Source organism: Ostrea edulis, chromosome 2 (assembly GCF_947568905.1).
Source record: "Ostrea edulis chromosome 2, xbOstEdul1.1, whole genome shotgun sequence".
Classification (NCBI taxonomy): Eukaryota; Metazoa; Mollusca; class Bivalvia; order Ostreida; family Ostreidae; genus Ostrea; species Ostrea edulis.
In genome coordinates, this window is record NC_079165.1 from 2,063,785 (window position 1) to 2,089,619 (window position 25,835).

The window sequence follows — 25,835 nt, forward strand, 5'->3', positions numbered from 1 at the left end:
TTAGTGGCTACTAGCTTCAGACTGGTATTTGGACAAACAGTTAGTTGGCATTCAACTGACTACGCTAGAAGCAGAAGTGCTAACCCTCACCTATGTTATTTTACAGAGCAGAATAAATCTCTGTAAAATATAAGGACCTTTAATATGCGGTAAATCTCTCGTTTCTTTGAATCTGATACCCCCATCCTTTGTGCAATTCAATTACTCAAGAGGTCATTAATATGACACGATAAATAACACCCCTTTCTTATTTTCTGAATAAAAATGTAAATGAAATATTCCAAATAGAGGTTTTCGTGATACTTATAAGCTTAATTCTGATTGGTTAATCATGTACACACCCTCTCCCCAGATTAACAGCTGTTAGTATCGCATTGAATCTAAACTTACACAAACAATAAGTCCGGTAAATCGTGCAGGACACTAAACGAAATCCACAATGGTGGCAAAGGCAAGCTTGCGCCTTATTATTCCTCTAGCAATTATTCAGATCGTCTTCTTGGTGATTTTTGGAATAAAGATCCAGTATCATGAGACGGCCCGACCCCTGAACACGGTCTCTCCGACCCCCGTCGGGAGCATGTATCCAAGTAAGGAGGTTTTTTTCAAATTCAAAATAAATTTAGAATTGTACTCTTACGTTGCATTTTGATACTTTACATTTTCGTTTTTACTATTGTTTAAGCGTTAGTCTGATTCGTAGCTCAAGTGCAAATAAACGCAATCGTTAACGCCGTACCAATTGTATAAATTAATTAGTTATGCTTGGATGAATGAATAATGAACATATGTTTGGTTATCCTTACAATTTTTGATATAATATGATAATTCTAGACATACGAAATGAGACGTCCATCTGCTTAAGAATCAGAACTGTAACGAAATATTCTATTCATCAGCTAAAGGACAGCCCAAAATAGTCCCTACACAAAATATCGCGAACCCTGGACAGCTCGTGTAGAATTTGACAGCTGGATTACATTTCTTGTATGTGCGAATGTCGGTGACTAGACGATTTTCTACCTCCTCGACAGCCACTACACAGATCATTTTTCCCCGCGGCATGTGTTCCATTTTTGTCAGCAGTAGACTTTGCTGTTCAAGGCCGCCTTGGGCTTAGACTATGCCTTTTTGTATTCTTGAATCATTAGAACTACAGCTTGATGCTTTAAATGCTTTCGTTTACGCACTTGCTGTTTTTCTGACCATCTTGATATTTTAACAAGTCTGTAGGTCCCAATTAAAGACTTTCAATAAGAATGTAGATAGTGCGGACCGCCATCTTAAGCCACAAGTGATCTTTTCAATACGAGTGTTTTGAATGGTCATCATAACCTCTTACGTTATTTTCTTCAAATCATTTATATTTCATCGATTTTTTTCTAAATCTCCATATGCAAACTATCTTCCTAAATATTTATACACAAACTGTAAATAAACTTTCAAAACTATTAATAGCAAACGGTGCATAATCATAAAATGTCGTTAAATTTTTGTTTATGAATATCTCTACGCTGTTTTCATTGGCTCCTAGCTCATTAAATACCAATACACCAAAGACCCGATGAATTTCCATCATTCAGATCTTGTTTTCTTGTATACATGTACCTCCTCTTTTGACATGGAATCGAATGAAATATGCAAAACGAAACAAAAATGCAGAGGAATTTATTAAATTTCTTTATCTGTGGAACGATATTATGCAATGGGCTCCATAACAAAGTTTAATTTACTTTTTGAAAAGCAATCCATTCACCGTAATTTCAGTTTCGGACTGATTGTTGTCATTTAAAGCGTTTACTGCGGCGAATTATAACTGATTTCTCTTCACAGGGGCTAAAAAAAATATGCATGAAAGTATCGTTCAGGTACCCCAACATCACAGGTATCCGTCTACTAAAATTAAAAGTAATTTTCATTTGATAAATCATTCAGGATGCTATATTCATAATGTTAGACTACATCAATCGTGAGGATCTCAGCTCTGATTTCAAAGCACGCTTCATCATTGGGAACAAGTTTTAACAATGGCACAAAGATGAAGCTTGTAACATGGATTGCAAGTTTCCCTTACAACCAGTCTCAACATATTCAAATTTTGTCATAAAGGAAAATAAACTGCTGGATTTGGATTGATCTTATACCAAAAGGGTGAGACCACAAAAACTGAGGTCCCGTGTCATAGCAGTAGTGGCATGATAGAGATCCCTCCCTGCTCAAATGCCGTAAGCGCCGAGCAGAGACCTAAAATTTGCAGCTCTTCACCGGCAATGGTGACGTCTCCATATGAGTAAAATATTCTCGAGCGGGACGTTAAAAATATACAATCAATCAATATACCAAAAGGGGAGGATCCATAACATTTCAAAATGGGTGTATGGACTAAGTTTGTACCCCCTCCCCCCGCGCATGACAAAACTAACTTTGCTAAAATGTTGAACCAAAGAGGAGTAACCTTTTAGATCCACCACTCTACCGATGGTGAGGATGAAAATATCTCCAAGTATATTGAAATAAGAAACTTGTATACATGTGCAGTTGTCATTGAAACATTTACAATGTCAAATGTATTACCAGAGACATATATAACATTATTATGTATTATGTAACAACGAGAAGGAATTGAAAGCTTATTGCAGAAAGATAATTTAGGTATAATGACTAATGATAGTGCAGTTGCATTTCTTCCCTCTATGCATAATAAGGTAATTTACTTGAGGCCATGAGATACATATACTAGTTTTAAAAATCTTCAGAACGGTTCTATATATTATTTTGTTTTAAGCAAACACAATAACATATTTATAAAGTTTGAGAAAATAGTAAACTTTTTGATAATTATTACTAGTAGTTATCAGCATCATTATATTTTTACCATTAATTAATAGTATTCAAATGGTTAGCGTAAAAGTCTATATCGTCCGTCTCCAAAATATGAACATCCAGATCTTAAAAACAAGTTAAATTACCGCTCCATGCGACTTTGAGGCCCATATATTATGAAGTTTTATTGAATTATGTGCGACTGATAGGGCGGCAAAGACAGATTGCACAATATAAAAGGTTTATTTCAAATGCCTCCAACAAGGGGGCTCTTTTATACTTTACTCCATTTCACTGGACTATATTTCTCTAAACAACAATGAGCAAACTCCAGAAAACAATACGTAACGTTTCGAATATGTTAAATATAGCAAACAAACAACGGCTAAATCCCCTGACTCTCCTTAATCCGTTCACAGGCCCTATAGAGACTTCTATACAACCCTTTTATACAGGCCCTATAGAGACTTCTATACAACCGTTTTATACAGGCCCTATAGAGACTTCTATACAACCCTTTTATACAGGCCCTATAGAGACTTCTATACAACCCTTTTATACAGGCCCTATAGAGACTTCTATACAACCGTTTTATACAGGCCCTATAGAGACTTCTATACAACCCTTTTATACAGGCCCTATAGAGACTTCTATACAACCCTTTTATACAGGCCCTATAGAGACTTCTATACAACCCTTTTATACAGGCCCTATAGAGACTTCTATACAACCCTTTTATACAGGCCCTATAGAGACTTCTATACAACCCTTTTATACAGGCCCTATAGAGACTTCTATACAACCCTTTTATACAAGCCCTATAGAACTATACAACCCTCTATTTTGCCAGTTTCTCTGTTGTAGTTCACGTTTTTCAAAAGTCTCGTTCAATTTGTGTTCATTTGAGTGCGAGTTAGCACTGACTTAAATCCTAAACATTAAGGCAATGATCTTTTCCAATCACATAAGCCAGCTGTGGATTTTGTTCATCTTGATATTTTAAGAATATCTGACTATTTTAGCAGTCTTTACATGCTTTATTTTCTTCTTACTTTTTGATGTACACCGTGAAACGACTGTGCGCAGGTCCGTTGCTTTCACTTCAATTTTCTGCTTAATTAAATGTTGTAAATAAGAAATAAAAGTGGTCCCAAGAAAAAACTTTGCGGAACCCCAGCTTTAATACATAATGTTAACGATAATTATGTTATCCTTGGAGATTATCTGTTGACACCTGGTATCAGAGACATATATAACAGAGATTAGCAACTTCCTCAAGTCTCGTTTTATCTCCCGATCACCTGCTTTTCGGTAAAAATGCACACACTGATTTAAATTACGTATACCGACTTCAGAATGAAAGGTGAAAATAACGAACAGTGATTAATCTCATAACTCCTATAAGCAATACAAAATTGAAAGTTGGGCAAACACAGACCCCTGGATATACCAAAGGTGGGATCAGGTGCCAAGGAGTAAGCATCCCCTGTCGACCAGTTACACCCGCCGTGAGCCATATATCTTGATCAGGTAAACGGAGTTATCCGTAGTCAAAATCAGTGTGCCAAGAACGGCCTAACAATCAGTGTGAAACAAGTCAGACTACTACAACAGTCAAGATAAAATATTTAAGTAATGATTCGGAAGTTAATTTTGACCTATGTTATACGATATAATGTAACTTGGTGCAGTTTTTGATTTATAATCCGCAAAGCCAATTTATGATAGGAGTGAAATTAACTTAAATAAACATTAATTTATCAAACCAATCAACAGGAATTACCGATTAAGTGGCAAACACGCCGTAGGGGTCGCTTATCTCTGTTATTTATGTTTCTGCTGGTATATAAATAAATAATACACCATTTATTAGATTTCCACTGATACAATCATTCTCTCACCAGAGGACATGTTACGCAAGCTTATCTTACGCCTCTGTCAACACTTGGAATCACTTGACAATATAGTCACATGATATAAACAGTCATTCTCGTTTCCTTTCCCTTTTCAAGTTTTGACAACAGGTGATACATAAGACTCTTTTCATAGCCCACTGGGTACCGCCGCGGTGGCCTAGAGGTTAGAGCGTTCGCCCGCATATGCGGTTCGAATCCCGGCCGCGACAGACCTAAATCGTTAAAACATATAGTGTCATCGCCAAACGCTCGGCATCAAGTATGAATGTCACGGGTCCTCGAAGATGCCCTTAAAAACGGATGTCCCGTGTCACAGTAGGTGTGGCAAGCTAAAGAACTCTCACTGCTCAATGGCTGTAAGCGCCGAGCAAAGGCCTAAATTTGAAGCCCTTCACCGGTCTTGGTGACGTCTCCATATGAGTGAAAATTTCTCGAGAGAGACGTTAAACATGATACAATCAATCAATAGCCCACAAGTTTTATCGTATTTTATAACCTTTCTTAATTTTGATCCCATGTTTACATTAAATCTCCACCACGTGAATGTCCTATATTCATATGCATATAGCGAAGTAGTTCCAAATTTAGAATCAGAAAACAGTGAATTTAAACAATTTACAGTAAGCATCAATTTAATTGCACCAAAAGCATTTCATAATATGACTAAATATTTAGTCCAAAACATAAATGTTGGATATTTCAATTTAGAAACTTTTACAAAATTTCTGTAAAAAGCCGTTGACAGAAGTGTAGTGCTCGTACCGCACGGAACTCTGGGTAGAGAATGTAATATCATAGGTACGAAGTTTGCCACGCCCTATCAAAAACTTTTTATAAATTTTCCAAAAATCATGCAATACAATTCACCATCATCCATGTGTTTCTAACATTTGAAATACAATAAAGTGACCTTGGCAAGAAATCACATTTATAAAATAAATTGTTTTCATGAAAGAAAATATACTTGAAAGTTATTCTATGATTTTACTGACCCGCCTTAGTTTAGACACTAGTCTGTAATTGCTAGCAATAAATGGGTCATCCATGTAAATGGTAACACACAAACAATTTTCCAACTGTTTTTAGAAGAGACTTACTAAAAGAGTATACATAAATATTGAATATGGTAGATTTAGTACACTTTAAGATTTCATGACTTGCATTATCTGGACCGATAACCTCATGACAGGCAAATCTGAAATCCTATCAAGAATGTAGTTGTCCCGCGTTTCGAAGAATATCGGGAAAACGTTGTATGATAGGAACGTGTTCGAATGCCTATGCGTAGTAATACAAGGCGTGGCCATAGGAAGACCTATATAAAGTGTCGATATCATGAGTAAGGTCATTCTAAGCCAGTCTCACAAAGTGCACGTAGCACAAATTTTTATTATTATATTTAATTATGGATAAGGCCCGATATTCACCCTTAGACGTTACTTAACACTTGCTTTCGGACACAGGTTTCCATAGTTTTTTCAAATATTTTATCTATAGTTTTTCCTGGGCGGTTTTTAACGTCAATGATGGGTTGTTTTTTTATATTTGATTCAGTACTTGCATAAAACTTGTTCATGTCAGTTACCATGTATGTAGTATATTTGTTGGTAAAGTTATTTAAAACGCCGGTTGCCCGACAAGCTTGCCTGGCTTACACCAAAGTTGTGTTTGGTTGTCTTGTATGCAAAAGGATTGCATTCACAAAAGTGTATATTATACCCCTGGCTCCTGTATATTAATGTCGCGCGTCATGTGAAGTATGCTGGCGTGGCTCCTGTATATTAATGCCACGCGTCATGTGAAGTATGCTGGCGTGGCTCCTGTATATTAATGTCGCGCGTCATGTGAAGTATGCTGGGGTGGAGCGCCGCAGTCCATATCCCCAAGAATTTTTATTTTTTTTGGTGTTGTTGTTTGTTTGGTATTTGAAATAACAATAACTTATGTTTAAAACGCCAATTGAATGTGAAGCAATTTTCAATGAAATTAATTAACCACCATGTACTTATTCCATTATTTTCTATTTTCCTGTTGTAAGTTTCTTGCCTGTCGCCTGCAGGCATTGATCGTAGTTCGTTTAACTTTCAGTCACAGCCTAAGTGCCTCTGCACTTACAACTACCCAGTAGATAAGCCTTCATTCTGCGGTATCCCACTAATTCACCTGTCACATTAATCTACTGTTTTGCAGTAATTATGAATTCAAACATTATTCAAATGTAAACATTTGTGAGTTATTTAACTCCAGCTTCTATTATCATGTTTTGAATTTGAAATACGATGCTTCGAAATAGCATAATATAATAGTGCTTCCAATCTTTACAATCATATCTCAGCATCTTAGCATTCCGAAACTTGAAAACACATAAAAAAAAAAAAACCTATTTAATATCACCATCTGGGTTGGGCCCATCGTCGTCAAAGAAATATATCTAAAGTGTTCGTGGTTTTATTTTCTATTAGGCATATCAAACAATGGAATTATGGGGAATTTTCCTTCACAATGCAAACAGCTATGGCATGTCGTAATGTACACTCTTTATTTTAAGTGGAAAAGTCAATATTTTCATTGAGAAATCGGATACATTGAAACAGCAGGATTTTTTCATCTTTTTTTTATTTGATTTGATTTGAACATATTTTATTGTCTGGATGTTATAACAAACAGATTGAGCAAAAGTTCTTAAAACTTAGAACGCCCTCTCCTATATGACAATTGATTACATATGATAATGTTCAAGAAATGAAACACAAAGGTATCAAAGGTAAAAAAGGATTAGCTTTCATAAAGCAATTATATAATAAATTATATCTGTAGATATATATATGTACAATTGATTAATATATACATGTATATACAACTAATTAATATATGCATGTAGTATGTACAAAGTAATCGCTATGAAATTTCCATCAACTGAAAACGACCAGATCTCTTTATAAATAACTGGACATAGGAAAATAATTCTTCATTTTCTGTGGTACTGATTACGTTGTCTCCCCATAATAATACATGCGTGTCTACTATATGCATTCTAAAAATAGCATTTAATAGGTCTTCTTCTTTTTTATCTATGTGAGATATCTACATTCCCAATGTTGATGCCTCTGATATCTTTACAAACTAATTGTAAATGATAGCCATTTCGTCGTGCTGTGAACAATGCGTATATATAAATTTTGATAAATGTAGTAGGTCTATTTTAACAGCAGGGAATTTTGACAGAAATGAAAGAAGATTGTAAATACAAAATATGAATTTCATATCTGAAAATACACGAGGGTATGAGCTGCGACGCCTTTTCATGAGGTGCTAACACGCGGACGTCAAGTGTCGCAGTTCATACCCTCGTGTATTTTCGTTTTGGTTTTTTAAAATAGAAATCCAATTTATTTCTTAAATGTAAATATAGAATTATACATGTACTATTGTACTGTACATACTAGAATGCCTTGAAAAATATAGAAACAAGGATGTAGCATACTCGACTCGCTTTTTTGCAAAACAGTAGCTAATATTAAGTGCATGTAACGCCGCCATTTTTACCGGTAGCCTAATGATGAAGCGCGCTCACTTCGTGACCGGAAGTCACGGGTTCGATTCCCGGTTCTCGATCCTAGCATTTCGTCAAGCCTAAGACATTTAACATAGGTAGGGACTGTTCCTAGGTCATGCGCCCGACATAGGACGTGAACAGCACGGGTCTCTCGGTTGGTTGGATTAATATTGTTTAACGTCTCACTCGAGAATCCTTCACTCATATGAAGACGTCACCATTGCCGGGTCTCAAAATCAGTCTAGATGTTGGCACGATAAAGAACTTTTGCTGCTACGACCCTAAGTGCCATACTTAGCTTAAAATTTGTGGCACTTCGCCTACAGCTGCTGATGTTCCTACAGGAGTGAAAAAAAAATCTCGAATAAGACGTTAAACAACAAACAACAATTCTATGTATATACAATCAGATATCTATCACAGAGACATACGATTAGTTACACAGTTAGTTAGTGACCTGATACGGAAAAATACATGGTGTGAAAATAAAACCCGTATCGGGCGAGGCGAGTTAGTGACCTGATACGGAAAAATACATGATGTGAAAAGAAAACCCGTATCGGGCGAGGCGAGTTAGTGACCTGATACGGAAAAATACATGATGTGAAAAGAGAACCCGAATTGGGCGAGGCGAAGCTGAGCCCGATACGGGTTTTTTTTACACGCCATGTATTTTTCCGTATCAGGTCACTAACTACATGTAACTGTGTAACTAATTTATCACGTTAAAGACCTCTAACTGTACATGTGGAGGTCTATATCATACAACTTATCGCTTCGCCAATTTTGTCACGGCTGCAAGTCGAACCCGACAATGAATTACTCGCTCAATACGGATTTTTCTCGCATGATACGGGGTTTTTTTTTCCACGGCGTCATGTGACCAAGATCTGACCAATTAGATTTCAACCATTTTGTCTGGGGCATGATAAAATTAGATATCTATCACAGAGACATACAATCAGATATCTATCACAGAAACATACAATCAGATTTCTATCACAGAAACATACAATCAGATATCTATCACAGAAACATACAATCAGATATCTATCACAGAAACATACAATCAGATATCTATCACAGAAACATACAATCAGATATCTATCACAGAAACATACAATCAGATATCTATCACAGAAACATACAATCAGATATCTATCACAGAAACATACAATCAGATATCTATCACAGAAACATACAATCAGATATCTATCACAGAGACATACAATCAGATATCTATCACAGAAACATACAATCAGATATCTATCACAGAGACATACAATCAGATATATATCACAGAGACATACAATCAGATATCTATCACAGAGACATACAATCAGATATCTATCACAGAAACATACAATCAGATATCTATCACAGAAACATACAATCAGATATCTATCACAGAAACATACAATCAGATTTCTATCACAGAGACATACAATCAGATATCTATCACAGAAACATACAATCAGATATCTATCACAGAAACATACAATCAGATATCTATCACAGAAACATACAATCAGATATCTATCACAGAGACATACAATCAGATATCTATATACATCACAGTGTTATACATGTATATCTGTCTATACGATGTCGTCCGGATTATTTTCTAGTTGTGTTTTAGTCTAGCCGCTATTCCTGGTGTCGTTTTCTTGGGTTGTAGGTCAATGTCCCCATCTGTCCTTAGATGTTTCTTTATACACGTTGTAAGATGATCTTGATTAAATGGACCATTGATAAAGGTGAACAATAGTGCAAATCACTCTTCTCTACCTAAGGCTTCTTTATATGCATACCAGAGAGATGCAGATACTATTTCACTCGCCTTATCCTGTATAGTACAAACATACGAGAGACACAGATAATATTTCACTCGCTTTATCCTGTATAGTTCAAACTTAGAGAAACATAAATAGTTTACAGACTTTGAGACACAGATACTATTTCACACACTTTATCCTGTATAGTTCAAACTTAGAGAAGCATAGATAGTTTTCAGACTTTGAGACGCTTATGATATCTAATGAGTCTTGGTTTGGATACGATGAAACTCTTTTATGGAGTATACCTCCTGTAATCAAAACTATACATAGCTACAAATGTGTACAAATTGTTCACAAAAACGTATTTCGCGTTAATCGGCGTTTTCGCTTTACGTAAAAGTTAAGAGTTCTTTGTTTTATGGGCTTAATAATATTGTTTTTTGGGTATACATTAATTAACATTGCTTTATGGGTATATTAACATTGGGGTGTTGTTGTTTTTTGGGGGGTGGGTGGGGGGTATATTAACATTGTTTTATGGGCATAATAATATTGTTTTATGGGTATTTTAATATTGCTTTATGGGTATTTTAATATTGTTTTATGGGTATTTTAATATTGTTTTATGGACTGATTGGTTTTTATTTGCATTCTCTAGCAGTAAGTATCTATGTAAGCATATAACACTAATTTTGAAATACTGTAGACAACTTGTAGTGACCTATTCCAAACGCAACATACTCACATCAGTGGCGGGTTGTAAATAGCGAATGTGAGCAGCTGCATATGAATTAGAGTATTTTATATTCTTTTAGCTACAGTAATGTAGTTTTCTCCTTTTCTCCAGTTTTACAATGATATTTTTTGTTGAAGGGTTACAACAATATTGGGCAAGAATACATTATTGCGGGTAATATCGTTTAAATCCTGTGTGCTTTAGACGTTTATCCTATTATGTAAACACATAGGCGCTTGTATTACATGTCTTCTGAGCATAACATTCCATCATAACATTCCATCATAACATTCCATCATTTTGTGTAAAAGGTTTACCTTTATATCCTTATTAAAGGGCTGGCGAAACTCTGGAGTTTGGTGGTGCCACCGCCCAGTTACATGTAGGCCTAAATGTCACACTGTTATAAGATGGTTTCAAAAAGGAACAATGAAATGATATTTTGCATTTTATTCCAAAAGAGGTTTTGACTGATAAGAGTCTTTCATTGAGATACCCAGAACCTGTTAACAATATGCTAGGTTATTCATCACTTACAGCATTAAAGCCTTTGAAGCAGGATATGCCTCGCTATTTTAATGAACTGTTTATACCACTCTCGTGTCACAATAACTTTGTCTGATGACCTTTAAAATACAGAATAAAAGTATTTCAACTGACCATTTGATATTTGTGATATGGCCATCATAATCATGACCATTATACACATATACGTGTATGTATTTTGAACTTGAGCTACAGGTATACCAATATGCCTGTTAGATTTTAATAAAGATACCATATTACTACGGTATTCTATGAATAAAATTAAACTAAAATATCAAATATGCTTGCAAAAAGCTACAACTGTAGTGATGTAAATGAAATAATTTCAATAAACGGTCCTTTCCGAAACGAACCGGACACTGAACATTAACATACCACGTGCTATTTTCCGGCATTTCTTGGATTTGCTAAGTGAATTCTCTGTATATCCTTTCCTTGCCCCCCCCCCCCCACCCACCCACACAAGTAACAATGTCTATATCATCAGCCCCATGTCTGCTCATGTTTACTTTCACACACAAAAAACGTTGCTTTGATTTAAAAACAACACTGTGAGATATTACGACCCACTCGAGAAAACACGCGACTCGGGTGTTGAGTATTCATTTTCCACTTCCTTTAAAGGTTTGATAAAATAAAATAAAAATAGGTTGGGGGTCCTTGGTTTTTGCTAACAACTCATTGAAATTATGAAATTGGCACCGTGGAACATGATCTGCATAGCATGTGATACACCGGCATATATTATCTAATGACCATGAACGCTTACAATGGCAGTGAATTAGGTAACACCAACAATTTTAGTTACTGCAAATAAAAAAAAAGCGTCGACAATATGTTTGTCTACAGACTGAATATATCTCAGGCAAAGGTCCTATATATTCTATAATCACACACCCTAAGCTATTAGATTACCTTTCAGTCGTTTATAAATGAATGTGTCCGTTTTTCTGGGGAACAATAATAATATACTTTTTGTATATAATTTACAATATAATTTTTATGTTTTTTAAAGTATAATCATTAATTTATAACGATTCTACCTCCGTAAACATTTATTTTTATTCATTGTATATTGTTTGTGTCTTTGGTATTGAATTTTTTACATTACTTATGTCATTTTTCTAAATTCTATGAATTATTGTATTGGGAAAGCGTTATCGAAGTTTTTGAACTTGCGCATAATCCTTTTGATGTTTCGTCAATAAGATATGTTCTATTCAATTCAGATAACCTTTGCTTCACCGTGAGTCTTTTGAATCTATATGTAATATTATCATGTGTGTAAACCCGCTTGAGAGCATAATTAGATCTAATCCGCCAAATTTCCCGTCATTTTCTGAATCTGTGGGTCAGTGTCCGTAACTGTCCCTGAGTGTGGAATATGTACACAATGCTGACCTGAATTAAACGCAACGATGACAAGCGTGGGGGAAATGACACCTGCCATGGCCACTACCCATTCATACAGACCTTGGACAATACCTGTATCATTAATTTTCATGAATATCAACCTGAATAGGATAGAGCATTTATAAGTAAACCGTCCGTTGCATTTTCTCCCCTCCTGTTACATTTGGTGCTGTACATCAGCCCCTGGAACTGACAGGTGAAAATGCCTGCCAGGGGACAAAAACCCTGGGTTGAAGTCTTCAAGGTGTGAATTTCGAAGAATGGGGGAAATGTAGCGGCCAGCCGGGTTCGATCACTGGTGGCCAGATGGCTCAGTCGGTGGAGCATTCAAGGGCTCAGGTTTCGAATCCCGTTCTGGTCTGTCGCATTTTCACCCTTCCTTTTACAATAAATTCTCTTTTTCTATGTTCAGATGTGTAGTGGTTTTCACGACTTAGACATTTCATATGATGTGGAAAACTCAATAACTCTCTTGTTTAAAAATCAGAGACATAAATATCATACAAGTATGGGTTTCTATTTATCGCCTGCACTGTCACCGGAAGTTCTTTGTTGATAACCTTGTCCATTATCTCAGTGATCATCGTCTGGTTTGTTGGTTGCACGTAGATTCTAATCCCCTTCTTTTATAAGTGTTATCACAATTCACAGTTTTATACCACAATGTTTTTTTAATTTGATTATCGTAAAAAGCTAATGCGGACGGTTTCTGAGGTCAAGGCCAAAGACTTTGTGGATCTAGTCAAGGGCAGTCTGCATTGAATCAACTGAAAACTTAATTCAAGAAAGAGTCAACGATTTTAAAATATGACAGAATCATGCTGGGCATTGGAGCGCTAATCCAATATATATGTACAAATCCAAACAATGTGAAATGTGTCCATTTTCCATAAAAATACAATAAACTTACTGTCTTACAGTGTTTCAGGATGTGCATGTGATGATCTTCATTGGGTTCGGGTTTTTGATGACGTTTCTGAAGAGGTACGGGTACTCGGCCGTCAGCATCAATCTCCTGGTGGCCGCCTTCACAGCCCAGTGGGCCATCATCATCAGATCCGCCATCTCAGGGAACTGGGAGGTCGGGGTAGCGGAGTAAGTCTAACATGATGTAGTTCTCTTCAGGATTCCAAGATAGCTTGGACTTACTAAGAATACTGTTGTTATTAAAGTAAAACAAGAACGCTCACTGCCCCAGTAAGTAATATTAAAATGTGTTACATTTTTGATAGTGTTTCCATTACGTGTTTTTATCTGTTTGTTCTCTAGATCTAGATATTTAATTGCTGCAGTACGTGTTTTTATCTGTTTGTTCTCTAGATCTAGATATTTAATTGCTGCAGTACGTGTCTTTATCTGTTTGTTCTCTAGATATTTAATTGCTACAGTACGTGTTTTTATCTGTTTGTTCCCTAGATATTTAATTGCTGCAGTACGTGTTTTTATCTGTTTGTTCTCTAGATATTTAATTGCTGCAGTACGTGTCTTTATCTGTTTGTTCTCTAGATATTTAATTGCTGCAGTACGTGTCTTTATCTGTTTGTTCTCTAGATATTTAATTGCTGCAGTACGTGTTTTTATCTGTTTGTTCCCTAGATATTTAATTGCTGCAGTACGTGTTTTTATCTGTTTGTTCTCTAGATATTTAATTGCTGCAGTACGTGTTTTTATCTGTTTGTTCCCTAGATATTTAATTGCTACAGTACGTGTTTTTATCTGTTTGTTCTCTAGATATTTCATTGCTGCAGTACGTGTTTTTATCTGTTTGTTCCCTAGATATTTAATTGCTGCAGTACGTGTTTTTATCTGTTTGTTCCCTAGATATTTAATTGCTGCAGTACGTGTTTTTATCTATTTGTTCTCTAGATATTTAATTGCTGCAGTACGTGTCTTTATCTGTTTGTTCTCTAGATATTTAATTGCTGCAGTACGTGTTTTCATCTGTTTTGTTCCCTAGATATTTAATTGCTGCAGTACGTGTTTTTATCTGTTTGTTCTCTAGATATTTAATTGCTGCAGTACGTGTTTTTATCTGTTTGTTCCCCAGATATTTAATTGCTACAGTACGTGTTTTTATCTGTTTGTTCTCTAGATATTGAATTGCTGCAGTACGTGTTTTTATCTGTTTGTTCCCTAGATATTTAATTGCTGCAGTACGTGTTTTTATCTGTTTGTTCTCTAGATATTTAATTGCTGCAGTACGTGTTTTTATCTGTTCTCTAGATATTTGACTGCTGCAGTACGTGTTTTTATCTCTTTGTTCTCTAGATGTTTAATTGCTGCAGTACGTGTCTTTATCTGTTTGTTCTCTAGATGTTTAATTGCTGCAGTACGTGTCTTTATCTGTTTGTTCTCTAGATATTTAATTGCTGCAGTACGTGTGTTTATCTGTTTGTTCTCTAGATGTTTAATTGCTGCAGTACGTGTGTTTATCTGTTTGTTCTCTAGATATTTAATTGCTGCAGTACGTGCTTTTATCTGTTTGTTCTCTAGATATTTAATTGCTGCAGTACGTGTTTTTATCTGTTTGTTCTCTAGATGTTTCATTGCTGCAGTACGTGCTTTTATCTGTTTGTTCTCTAGATGTTTAATTTCTGCAGTACGTAATTTGTTAACTGCTGCAGTACGTGTCTTTATCTGTTTGTTCTCTAGATGTTTAATTGCTGCAGTACGTAATTTGTTAACTGCTGCAGTACGTGTCTTTATCTGTTTGTTCTCTAGATGTTTAACTGCTGCAGTACGTAATTTGTTAACTGCTGCAGTACGTGTCTTTATCTGCTTGTTCTCTAGATGTTTAACTGCTGCAGTACGTAATTTGTTAACTGCTGCAGTACGTAATTTGTTAACTGCTGCAGTACGTAATTTGTTAACTGCTGCAGTACGTGTCTTTATCTGTTTGTTCTCTAGATGTTTAACTGCTGCAGTACGTGTTTTTATCTGTTTGTTCTCTAGATATTTAATTGCTGCAGTACGTGCTTTTATCTGTTTGTTCTCTAGATATTTCATTGCTGCAGTACGTGTTTTTATCTGTTTGTTCTCTAGATGTTTAATTGCTGCAGTACGTAATTTGTTAACTGCTGCAGTACGTGTCTTTATCTGTTTGTTCTCTAGATGTTTAATTGCTGCAGTACGTAATTTGTTAACTGCTGCAGTACGTGTCTTTATCTGTTTGTTCTCTAGATGTTTAACTGCTGCAGTACGTAATTTGTTAACTGCTGCAGTACGTGTCTTTATCTGTTTGTTCTCTAGATGTTTAACTGCTGCAGTACGTAATTTGTTAACTGCTGCAGTACGTAATTTGTTAACTGCTGCAGTACGTAATTTGTTAACTGCTGCAGTACGTAATTTGTTAATTGTTGCAGTACGTAATTTGTTAACTGCTGCAGTACGTAATTTGTTAACTGCTGCAGTACGTAATTTGTTAATTGCTGCAGTACGTAATTTGTTAACTGCTGCAGTACGTAATTTGTTAATTGCTGCAGTACGTAATTTGTTAATTGCTGCAGTACGTAATTTGTTAATTGCTGCAGTACGTGTTTTGTTTGCTCTTTTGGATGTTTAATTGCTCCAGTACCCGTTTTGTCTGGTTCTTTTTCGGAATGCTCAATTGCGTCAGTGCTTTTTATCAGGACGCTCATCGTCTCGGGTCGTATTTTTGTTTGGTTGTTGAATGCTCAATAACCTCTATTGTATGTTTTTGTTTGATTGTTTTTCAGGATGCTTACTGCCGATTTCGCTGCAGCTACCATTCTGATCTCATTCGGAGCTGTACTGGGTAAAACAGGACCTCTACAACTTCTGATAATGGCATTCATAGAGGTCGTTCTAGCACAAGTCAACGAACACATCGGTTATCATATCCTGCATGTAAGTTACACAACGAACACATCGGTTACAATGTTACACACCGAACACATCGATTACCATGTTACACAACGAACACATCAGTTACCATATCCGGCATGTAAGTTACATAACAAACACATCGGTTACCATGTTACACAACGAACACATCGGTTACCATGTTACACAACGAACACATCGATTACCATGTTACACAACGAACACATCGATTACCATGTTACACAACGAACACATCGGTTACCATGTTACACAACGAACACATCGATTACCATGTTACACAACGAACACATCGATTACCATGTTACACAACGAACACATCGATTACCATGTTACACAACGAACACATCGGTTACCATGTTACACAACGAACACATCGATTACCATATCCTGCATGTAAGTTACATAACGAACACATCGGTTACCATATCCGGCATGTAAGTTACACAACGAACACATTGGTAACTATATTCTGCATGTACGTTACACAACGAACACATCAGTTTCCATATCTGGCATGTAAGTTACACAACGAACACATCGGTTACCATGTTACACAACGAACACATCAGTTACCATATCCTGCATGTAAGTTACACAACGAACACATCGGTAACTATATTCTGCATGTAAGTTACATAACGAACACATCGGTTACCATATCCGGCATGTAAGTTACACAACGAACACATTGGTAACTATATTCTGCATGTACGTTACACAACGAACACATCGGTTACCATGTTACACAACGAACACATCAGTTACCATATCCTGCATGTAAGTTACACAACGAACATATCGGTAACTATATTCTGCATGTTAGTTACACAACAAACACATCGGTTACACTGTACCATATCCGGCATGTTACACAACGAACACATCGGTTGCAATGTTACACAACGAACACATCGGTTACCATATTCTCCATGTAAGTTAAACTTTACAATATGTCAACTGTATTCGTAAATTTTTACTACTTTTGTTAAGTATTTCCGCTGAATACATTGTGCACTGTTTGTGCTGTTCAGACGGCTGATGTCGGAGAGTCCATGTTCATTCACGCCTTTGGGGCCTACTTTGGTTTGGCGGTGGCACGGGTTTTGTATAATGAAGATGTAGAAAAATCCTCCAAAGAGAGCACGGTGTACCATTCGGACCTATTCTCCATGATAGGTGAGCATTGCCTACCAAAAACAAAAAAAACAACAAAAAAAACATGCTAATCAATTGTGGACTAATGATAATTAGATCAACAAAAATTTGTACAGATTTCCATCATATATTATGCTTTGCCGATATTTTTCTTTAAATTATTTAGCTTTTTTAGTTTTAGTTCTGCCTTCATGGTAAAGCGGATACAAAGATCATGTTACAGTTTTGTGTGTCTGTCGGTCATTAGATTGCCCTTGCTGACCACATTCATTAGCTGTTCTTTGAAGTAGTCGAACTGATTGTCATATTTAGGTACCGTGTTTCTCTGGTTGTACTGGCCCAGCTTTAATGGAGGAGCGGTAGAAGGAGACCAGCAACACCGTGCAGTCATCAACACATACCTCTCCCTCCTCACCTGCGCCGTCTGCACATTCATCGTCTCATCACTCATAGACAAACGCGGGAAATTTGAAATGGTGAGTTGCGAAGTTCGACCACTCGTTTCTCATTGAGCAGCAAGTGACAAGCACGTGCAGTTACACATGGTCCCAGCAAAAGAGATACTGGCATGGGGCCATCGCAAGAAATAAACATTGAATGAACTTTTGTAGTATAGGCTATCTTCCACCATTCCAGGATCATAATCAATTGACACCCGTCACGATATGTACAGCATATGAATAAGTCTTGATTGACTGTTATCAAAGAAAAATCGTCGTGATAGTTCGAGAAAAGGCGAACAAAAAGTTAACCTCAGTTGACCTTAAGATTCAGTATGTAAAACAGTGATATTATGAATTGCAAATGATGTTAACCAAACATGATTATGCGAAACTCTCTCAGCGTGAATTTCCAAAATCCCAGATAATTATACCATCACACAAAAGGAGATCTCTTCCACGGAGTGTCAAATTTAAAATTTTCGCAGCTCGTCAACTAAACTTTTGTTGAATTCTGTGAAAATGGGTTAATTATGGTCACAGAATAAGGATTGGTTTCACACATGGGAGAAGCTGCGAGTTTCTCTACAGCAATTTCTGCAAAAAAACGGTACGAAGAATTCACCCATATTAAGAGATTTTATATCGGATTTCATCTAAAATTCCATTTGTGTCGGATTCTCATCAGTACGTTAGTGCAAGCTGTCACCTTCAAAACATGTTTGTGCCATAAATCAATGCGGATTTTGTTGGTTAACAATAACAGATTTAGCTGAACCTTGTCGTTCTGTTATGACCTCGTTTTTAGAGCAAATGAGGTCGATAACATTTTTACAATCAATACATCTTTTGATATCTTTTACATTACATATCAAACATTCGCCCTAAGGAGACAATGTTAAGTGCAGGTGACCCACAAAAGAGCACACTTATACCCATGCTGATCATGCATGAATGAATAGTGAATATATCTAGGGGCCGTTACTTTAGCTTTCATTGAGATGTGTATGAAGACGTGGCCGTCTCTGATAGTCATTCGAAACAGATTAAATCTTATACAATGGCCAAATGAATAAGCAAGAAGTTGCTGTTATAGTATTACAGTTATCTGTGTAGATAATTAACATTACCAGTGTCATGTTCCCGTTTGAAAGCTACCACAATTTGTCAACTCAATGATCAGTTTCAAATTGTTAAAGATAGCACATAAAACTAGGATATAGTCTAAATGATAGATTTCTAACAATGTTGAAATAAACGATTGTCCTATTGTGTAGGTAAATTCGGAGTTATAATGATACAGCTGCTTTCTGTTGTCTAGGGAAAGTCAGAATATGATGATACAACTGTTTCTGTTGTCTAGGGAAAGTCAGAATATGATGATACAACTGTTTCTGTTGTCTAGGGAAAGTCAGAATATGATGATACAACTGTTTTCAGTTCATTAGGGAAAGTCAGAATATGATGATACAACTGTTTTCAGTTCATTAGGGAAAGTCAGAATATAGTTATACAACTGTTGGCTATGAATTTATTTATTAATCCCTATATAGAATACAGGTTAACACGAATCTGTGGACACACCAGAGATGGGGTTTCTATTCTCCTGTCTAGGGAGAGTCAGACTAAAATAATAATACAACTTTTTCTTGTTGCCTTGGAAAGGGTTAGAATGGAATAATGACGAAGAAATTACTTTCCTCTGATGAAAAAGCTGAAGTCACCAGATTGTTATAAAGTTGAATCTTCAGTTTGCCGTTAACATCTATACTCAATAAAATATTCAAATATGAAGTAGATGTGGACGACTTTGTAGTGGTTTTTATTTCGAGCTTACTGGGATATATCGAACCAATATAAGTGAAAATGATAATTGTTGATAGATAAAACGTCGTTAGTATATCTGAATGTTGAGTTGAAAGCCACAACAAGAGTTTTCTTCTCATATAGAAGGTTTTGAATAAATATTGGCTCACAAGAATATAAAAACAGGTCAGCTACTAAAGGAGTACAATTCTTGCTACAACTATTTTCTTATTATCTAGGAATACTGGTATCACTGTTTATCAACTGTCTATGAATAGTCAGAATAAAATAGTGATACATCTGTTTTCTTGTGTGCCTTGACATTGTCAGAATGGAATAGCATTATAGCGGTTTCCTCCTTGTCTTAACATAGTCAGAGTAGGATATCAATATAAGGGTTTCCTTCTCGTCTTGACATAGTCAGAATGGAATATCAATATAACGGATTTCCTCCTTGTCTTGACATAGTCAAAATGGAATATCAATATAACGGTTTTCTCCCTGTCTTAACATAGTCAGAATGGAATAGCACTATAACGGTTTCCTCCTTGTCTTAACATAGTCAGAATGGAATAGCATTATAAGTATTTCATTGTTTAGGTGCACATTCAGAACGCTACCTTAGCAGGCGGTGTTGCTGTAGGAACTTCCGCTCATATGCCCATCCAGCCATGGGGTGCCATGCTGCTCGGCGCCATCGCTGGAGTCATCTCCACTCTAGGGTACAAATTCTTAACGGTGAGTCTCTCCCTCTACTTTTCATTGTTTTAAATAAAAAGTTATTTCTGTGTTACTTATCCATCATTTTGATTATCCAGCCTGCACTTTCATCAAAACTTAAAATCCATGACACCTGTGGAGTTAACAATCTGCATGGCATGCCGGGAATATTAGCTGCTTTAGCAGGTGCTGTAGCTGCCGCTTTATCCAGCAAGGAGACCTGGGGAAACAGGTAAGTCTAAAATGACAGAGAAAATTTGGAATACAAGAAAGTAGGTTTTGCGTCTGAACTTTTTTATCACCTAATGAAGTTGACACATACAGTTCAAATTTTCAATGGTTTCCATCGGTAGGTGTGGATTCGAACCCAAGTCACGATGGATTCAAATTATTCAAATAAATAGCTTTAAATTTGTTGTTATATGTCCCATGCTAGAATATGCCACTCCTGTAGATGGGTCATTGCAGTAGGTGGTCTATGTCTGGTGCTTAGGACCGTAGTAGTGAATGCTCTATCGTACTAACGCTCTATCGTACTAACGCTCTATCGTACTAATGCTCTATCGTACTAACGCTCTATCGTACTAACGCTCTATCGTACTAATGCTCTATCGTACTAACGCTCTATCGTACTAACGCTCTATCGTACTAATGCTCTATCGTACTAACGCCTACCTCACATAGGAGCTCCTTTCTAAGGTCATATCCGAGAGAACCGTCACTAGCTATTTTGCACGTCTTTAATTCTTAGTGAAAACAGCGATTCCTTTGGTTGATGCCTTATAAACGGAGGTCAAAGGCGACTGTAGGCATCGACACAATTAAGAACCACCGCTAATTGGTCTAGAGCGACTACATAGGTTAAATAATTCTGATACATCACCTATAGCTGAGGCTGTTTCTACTTCCAACCAACCAGTCAGTCAAGAGTTTTCTGCAGTTTTACAAGTGTCACGGTTGTAATAATTTTTTATAAGTTCTAACCATTGACATTGATATCTCTCACGATAATCCACTCGTCAAATTTTATACATCTCTACGGCATCTGTAAGGCTTGCTGATTTTTCCATCTACTGTAAGCCATTGTTAGTCTCTCTTGCAATCCTGTGCTATCTTGTAATTCTTAACAGGTTATATTCTATTTTTTTTTTTTAATTCTTTACAGCCTATACTCTATCTTTTTATTCTTTACAACCTACATTCTATCTTTTTATTTTTTACAGCCTGTACTCTTTTTATTTTTTACAGCCTATACTCTATCTTTTTTATTTTTTACAGCCTATACTCTATCTTTTTATTTTTTACAGTCTATATTCTATCTTGTAATCTTTTACAACCTATAGTCCTATACTCAATCTTTTTTATTTTTTACAGCCTATACTCTATCTTTTTTATTTTTTACAGTCTATACTCTATCTTTTTTATTTTTTACAGTCTATACTCTATCTTTTTATTTTTTACAGTCTATATTCTATCTTGTAATCTTTTACAACCTATAGTCCTATACTCAATCTTTTTTATTTTTACAGCCTATATTCTATCTTTTCCGCAATGGAATCGAAAAATATGACCACAGCAGCTAACACCACAGAAGTCATCATGGGCCGCTCAGCCATGGAGCAGGGAGGGTACCAAATGGCTGCACTTTGTCTGACCTTGGCCATCGCTATAGTGGGTGGAATCATCACAGGTAACGTAGAAAGAACCGAGAGTCACTACAAGAATTGTTAAATATTCACAAGGAAGGGTCGATATAGTAATTCGGACAAAGTAATCAGATGTATTGACATTATACATGTAGCGTGAATTGCATAGAGTATCAGGGACAAAATGTCTCATGGACAACGTTTTATGGCGTGAATTACAGGTGGTTAGTTTTATGACGTGAATTACAGGTGGGAAGGTTTGTGATAGAAAGATTTATGTATATGGTGTTTATATTTCTCAACTGATTCAATACGCAAGAGCTTGTTCTGAGTATAGTCAGTTTTTAAATCGAGGCAAGCTACTGACAAACAAGTTGATGGTACAGGGGTTTCAATAGTCTTGATTAAAGTAAGCATTTCGCAAATTATATGGTCGTTATAACGATCTAGTTCGTCAACACAACCTATCATTGGGTCAAATGTTGTCTGACATGTTTCATACAGATTGTTAGGCCATTCTTGGCACACTGATTTTGACTACGGATAACCCCGTTTACCTGATCAGAATATAGGGCTCATGGTGGGTGTGACCGGTCGACAAGGGATGCTTACTCCTCCTAGGCACCTGATCCCACCTCTGGTGTGTCCAGCGGCCCGTGTTTGCCCAGCTATCTATTTTGTATTGTTTATAGGAGTTATGAGATTGATCACTGTTCGTTATCTTCACCTTTCATGTAGTATACTACAGGTTTTCATTTTTAGCTCACCTGAGCTGAAAGCTCAAGTGAGCTTTTCTGATCACCCGTATTCCGGCGTCCGTCCGTCTGTCCGTCTGTAAACTTTTCACACTTTCAACTTCTTCTCAACAACCACTGGGCCAATTTCAACCAAAGTTGACACAAAACATCCTTAGGTAAAGGGAATTCTAAATTGTTAAAATAAAGGGCAAGGCCACCTTCCAAGGGGAGATAATCAAGAAAAGGTAAAAATAGGGTAGGGTCATTAAAAAATCTTCTTCTCAAGAACCACTGAGCCAGAAAAGATTAAATTTATATGAAAGCTTCCTTATATAATGCAGATTTTAAATTGTTAAAATCACGGCCCCCGGGGGTCGGATGGGGCCACAATAGGGGGTCAAAGTTTTACATACAAATATATAGGGAAAATCTTTTAAAATCTTCTTCTCAAGAACCATTGGGCACATTTACATGAAAGCTTTCTGACATAGTGTAGATTCAAGTTTGCAAAAACCATGGCCTCCAGGGGAAGGTTTGGGGCCATAATAGGGACTACGGTTTTACATGCAAATATATATGGAAAATCTTCTGATATGGACCAAGGTGACTCAGGTGAGCGATGTGGCCCATGGGCCTCTTGTTACATAGGGAATTACGGTCGTATAAATGTAGAAAAATATAGGTGGGTAGATCTATTAAGAGAATTACTGATATACTAGTCAGATTTACAAAGTGAGTTGCATTTGGACAGATATGTATAATTAATTACATTTGGACAGATGTGTGTAGTTAATTACATTTCGGCAGATTTATATAAAGATTAACAGATTAACGCTGACGAAGTGAAGCACTGGTAGACGGAGGTACTGTGACAATGACTCGGAAATTGTTTATTAACAGATTGATGTGAACAGAGGTGGGGGAGAAAGTAACAAAGCAGTTACTATTTTTTGTAAACAAGGATTTTAAATTGTATAAATGATTTAAAGTCTCTACTGCCTAGGTTTCATCCTGCGCATCCCATTCTTGGACAGTCCTAAGGGAGATCTCCTGTTCGACGACCAGGAACTGTGGAATGTCGCGGAGGACGGATTCCCTGCTTCTGATGACCTCCCTTTGAACGGAAAACCCAAAGAGAAGTCCCTGGATGATACTCAGATGTAAGGAAAGTGGTCAATGTGTTATAATACAAGTACCAATACGAGAAAACTCCAACCAAAAACTAAAGGGGTCAATGTCGTAAATACATATACCATAGATGAGAAATCCAACAAACCGTCGCACAAATCGCCCACTATCTTTATGTCCATTATACATCGAATATTGTATGTTTATGTAGCTTTATATCACGTTTACTCTACTTTTGATATTTTTGTAATAATCAATACTTTAACCGAAGCCATCTTCTTGTGTTCTGCCCAAATGGCCGCCTCTTTATGGCGCTACCCTTCTGCTGGTGCTAACATGCAACATGACTGGCATTGCCGTTCATAAGCTGGTGCTTTAAATTCATAATGATCATATCCACCTATGCAACCATCTCAACCCCCTGCAGTTTTTAACAAGATTCTTTCTATAACTGAGTTTTATGACTTTTGTGTTACACCTATATACGTGTATTCTAATGTTAGTGCCCTCGTTATCTAACACTGCCTAATCTAACATGCCTGTATGACGTAATTTAAATTTCTGGACTCAGCTGCACAAAGGTTAATTGAATTAACAATGTATTGCTGTATAACAACTAACATTTGTGCAGCTAGGCCCTGGTTTTAATAGCATTAGCTAGAAATCCATTTCCTCACATGTATATGTACTCTACTTTCCTTTCAGCCCTATGCTATAAAGAAAAGGACCACTTTCAGTAGAGGATTGCAGCCGAGTAGAGAGGTTTAAAACGGAGTATCTGATTCAATTAACTAAATATTGTCTTATGTGGGTAGCCAACTACAGATTTTTCAAATGCACTGTATGTGTTCAACTGCATTGTTCAAACGTAGTCCATACCAAAAATCACAGCAATTCTTTCTGTTGCATGTCAAGTACGAGTATTTATTTTGGATTGAAATAACAGCAAGTTGCTATAGACCGGCCCCAGAAGGAAAAATGAGGGTGCACGTCACAAAAAATAAACTGTTGATTTGGGCAACATGAGGGCGGTGATGTTATGAACTATATTTACTAGTAAACATAACATTTTAACAGTACTAAATATAAGTATTATACTCTCGAATTTAGTATAATCCATATTTCTTCTTTGCAAACACATACCGTATAATTTTACAATGCATGTACTATTATATGGTTACTAACAAAATACTGTAAAAGTGCTTATTTACGCGTGGGGGGAATTTACTCTACTTTCGTGATCACGTAAACAGCGCGTAAATTTCCCCCACGTGTATAGTTATGAATATTTGATATAATATAATTAAATATCACATTCAGTTATCGCGGATTTTCCCCCTACGCGTAATGTTGGACGTGGGAAAACGCGAACTTAACCCCCAGCGTAAATAAGCACTTTTACACTGAACATTCTCTGTAGCCTCTCGTCCTTTCATTTATCGCTATACATGTAATACGTATACAATGTTGTAGACGTGAGGACATTCATACAATTTGTATTCATTATCAATGTTTTACAATATGTTATTTTAGTTTTACAAATCAATAAATTTATATTTTATAAAAAGATA

General features: G+C 36.4%; 1 protein-coding gene across 1 annotated transcript; it reads left to right on the forward strand.

The window, feature by feature from the left end:
* The first annotated feature begins 351 nt into the window (after positions 1-351).
* On the forward strand, positions 352-25,835 carry LOC125682538 (ammonium transporter Rh type A-like). The gene is made up of 10 exons (XM_048923176.2): positions 352-590; positions 13,689-13,863; positions 16,485-16,635; positions 17,664-17,808; positions 18,100-18,263; positions 20,634-20,771; positions 20,852-20,985; positions 22,283-22,443; positions 24,140-24,296; positions 24,970-25,835. The coding sequence occupies exons 1-10, from the start codon at positions 440-442 to the stop codon at positions 24,980-24,982; spliced, it is 1,389 nt and encodes a 462-aa protein (XP_048779133.2). The 5' UTR covers positions 352-439; the 3' UTR covers positions 24,983-25,835.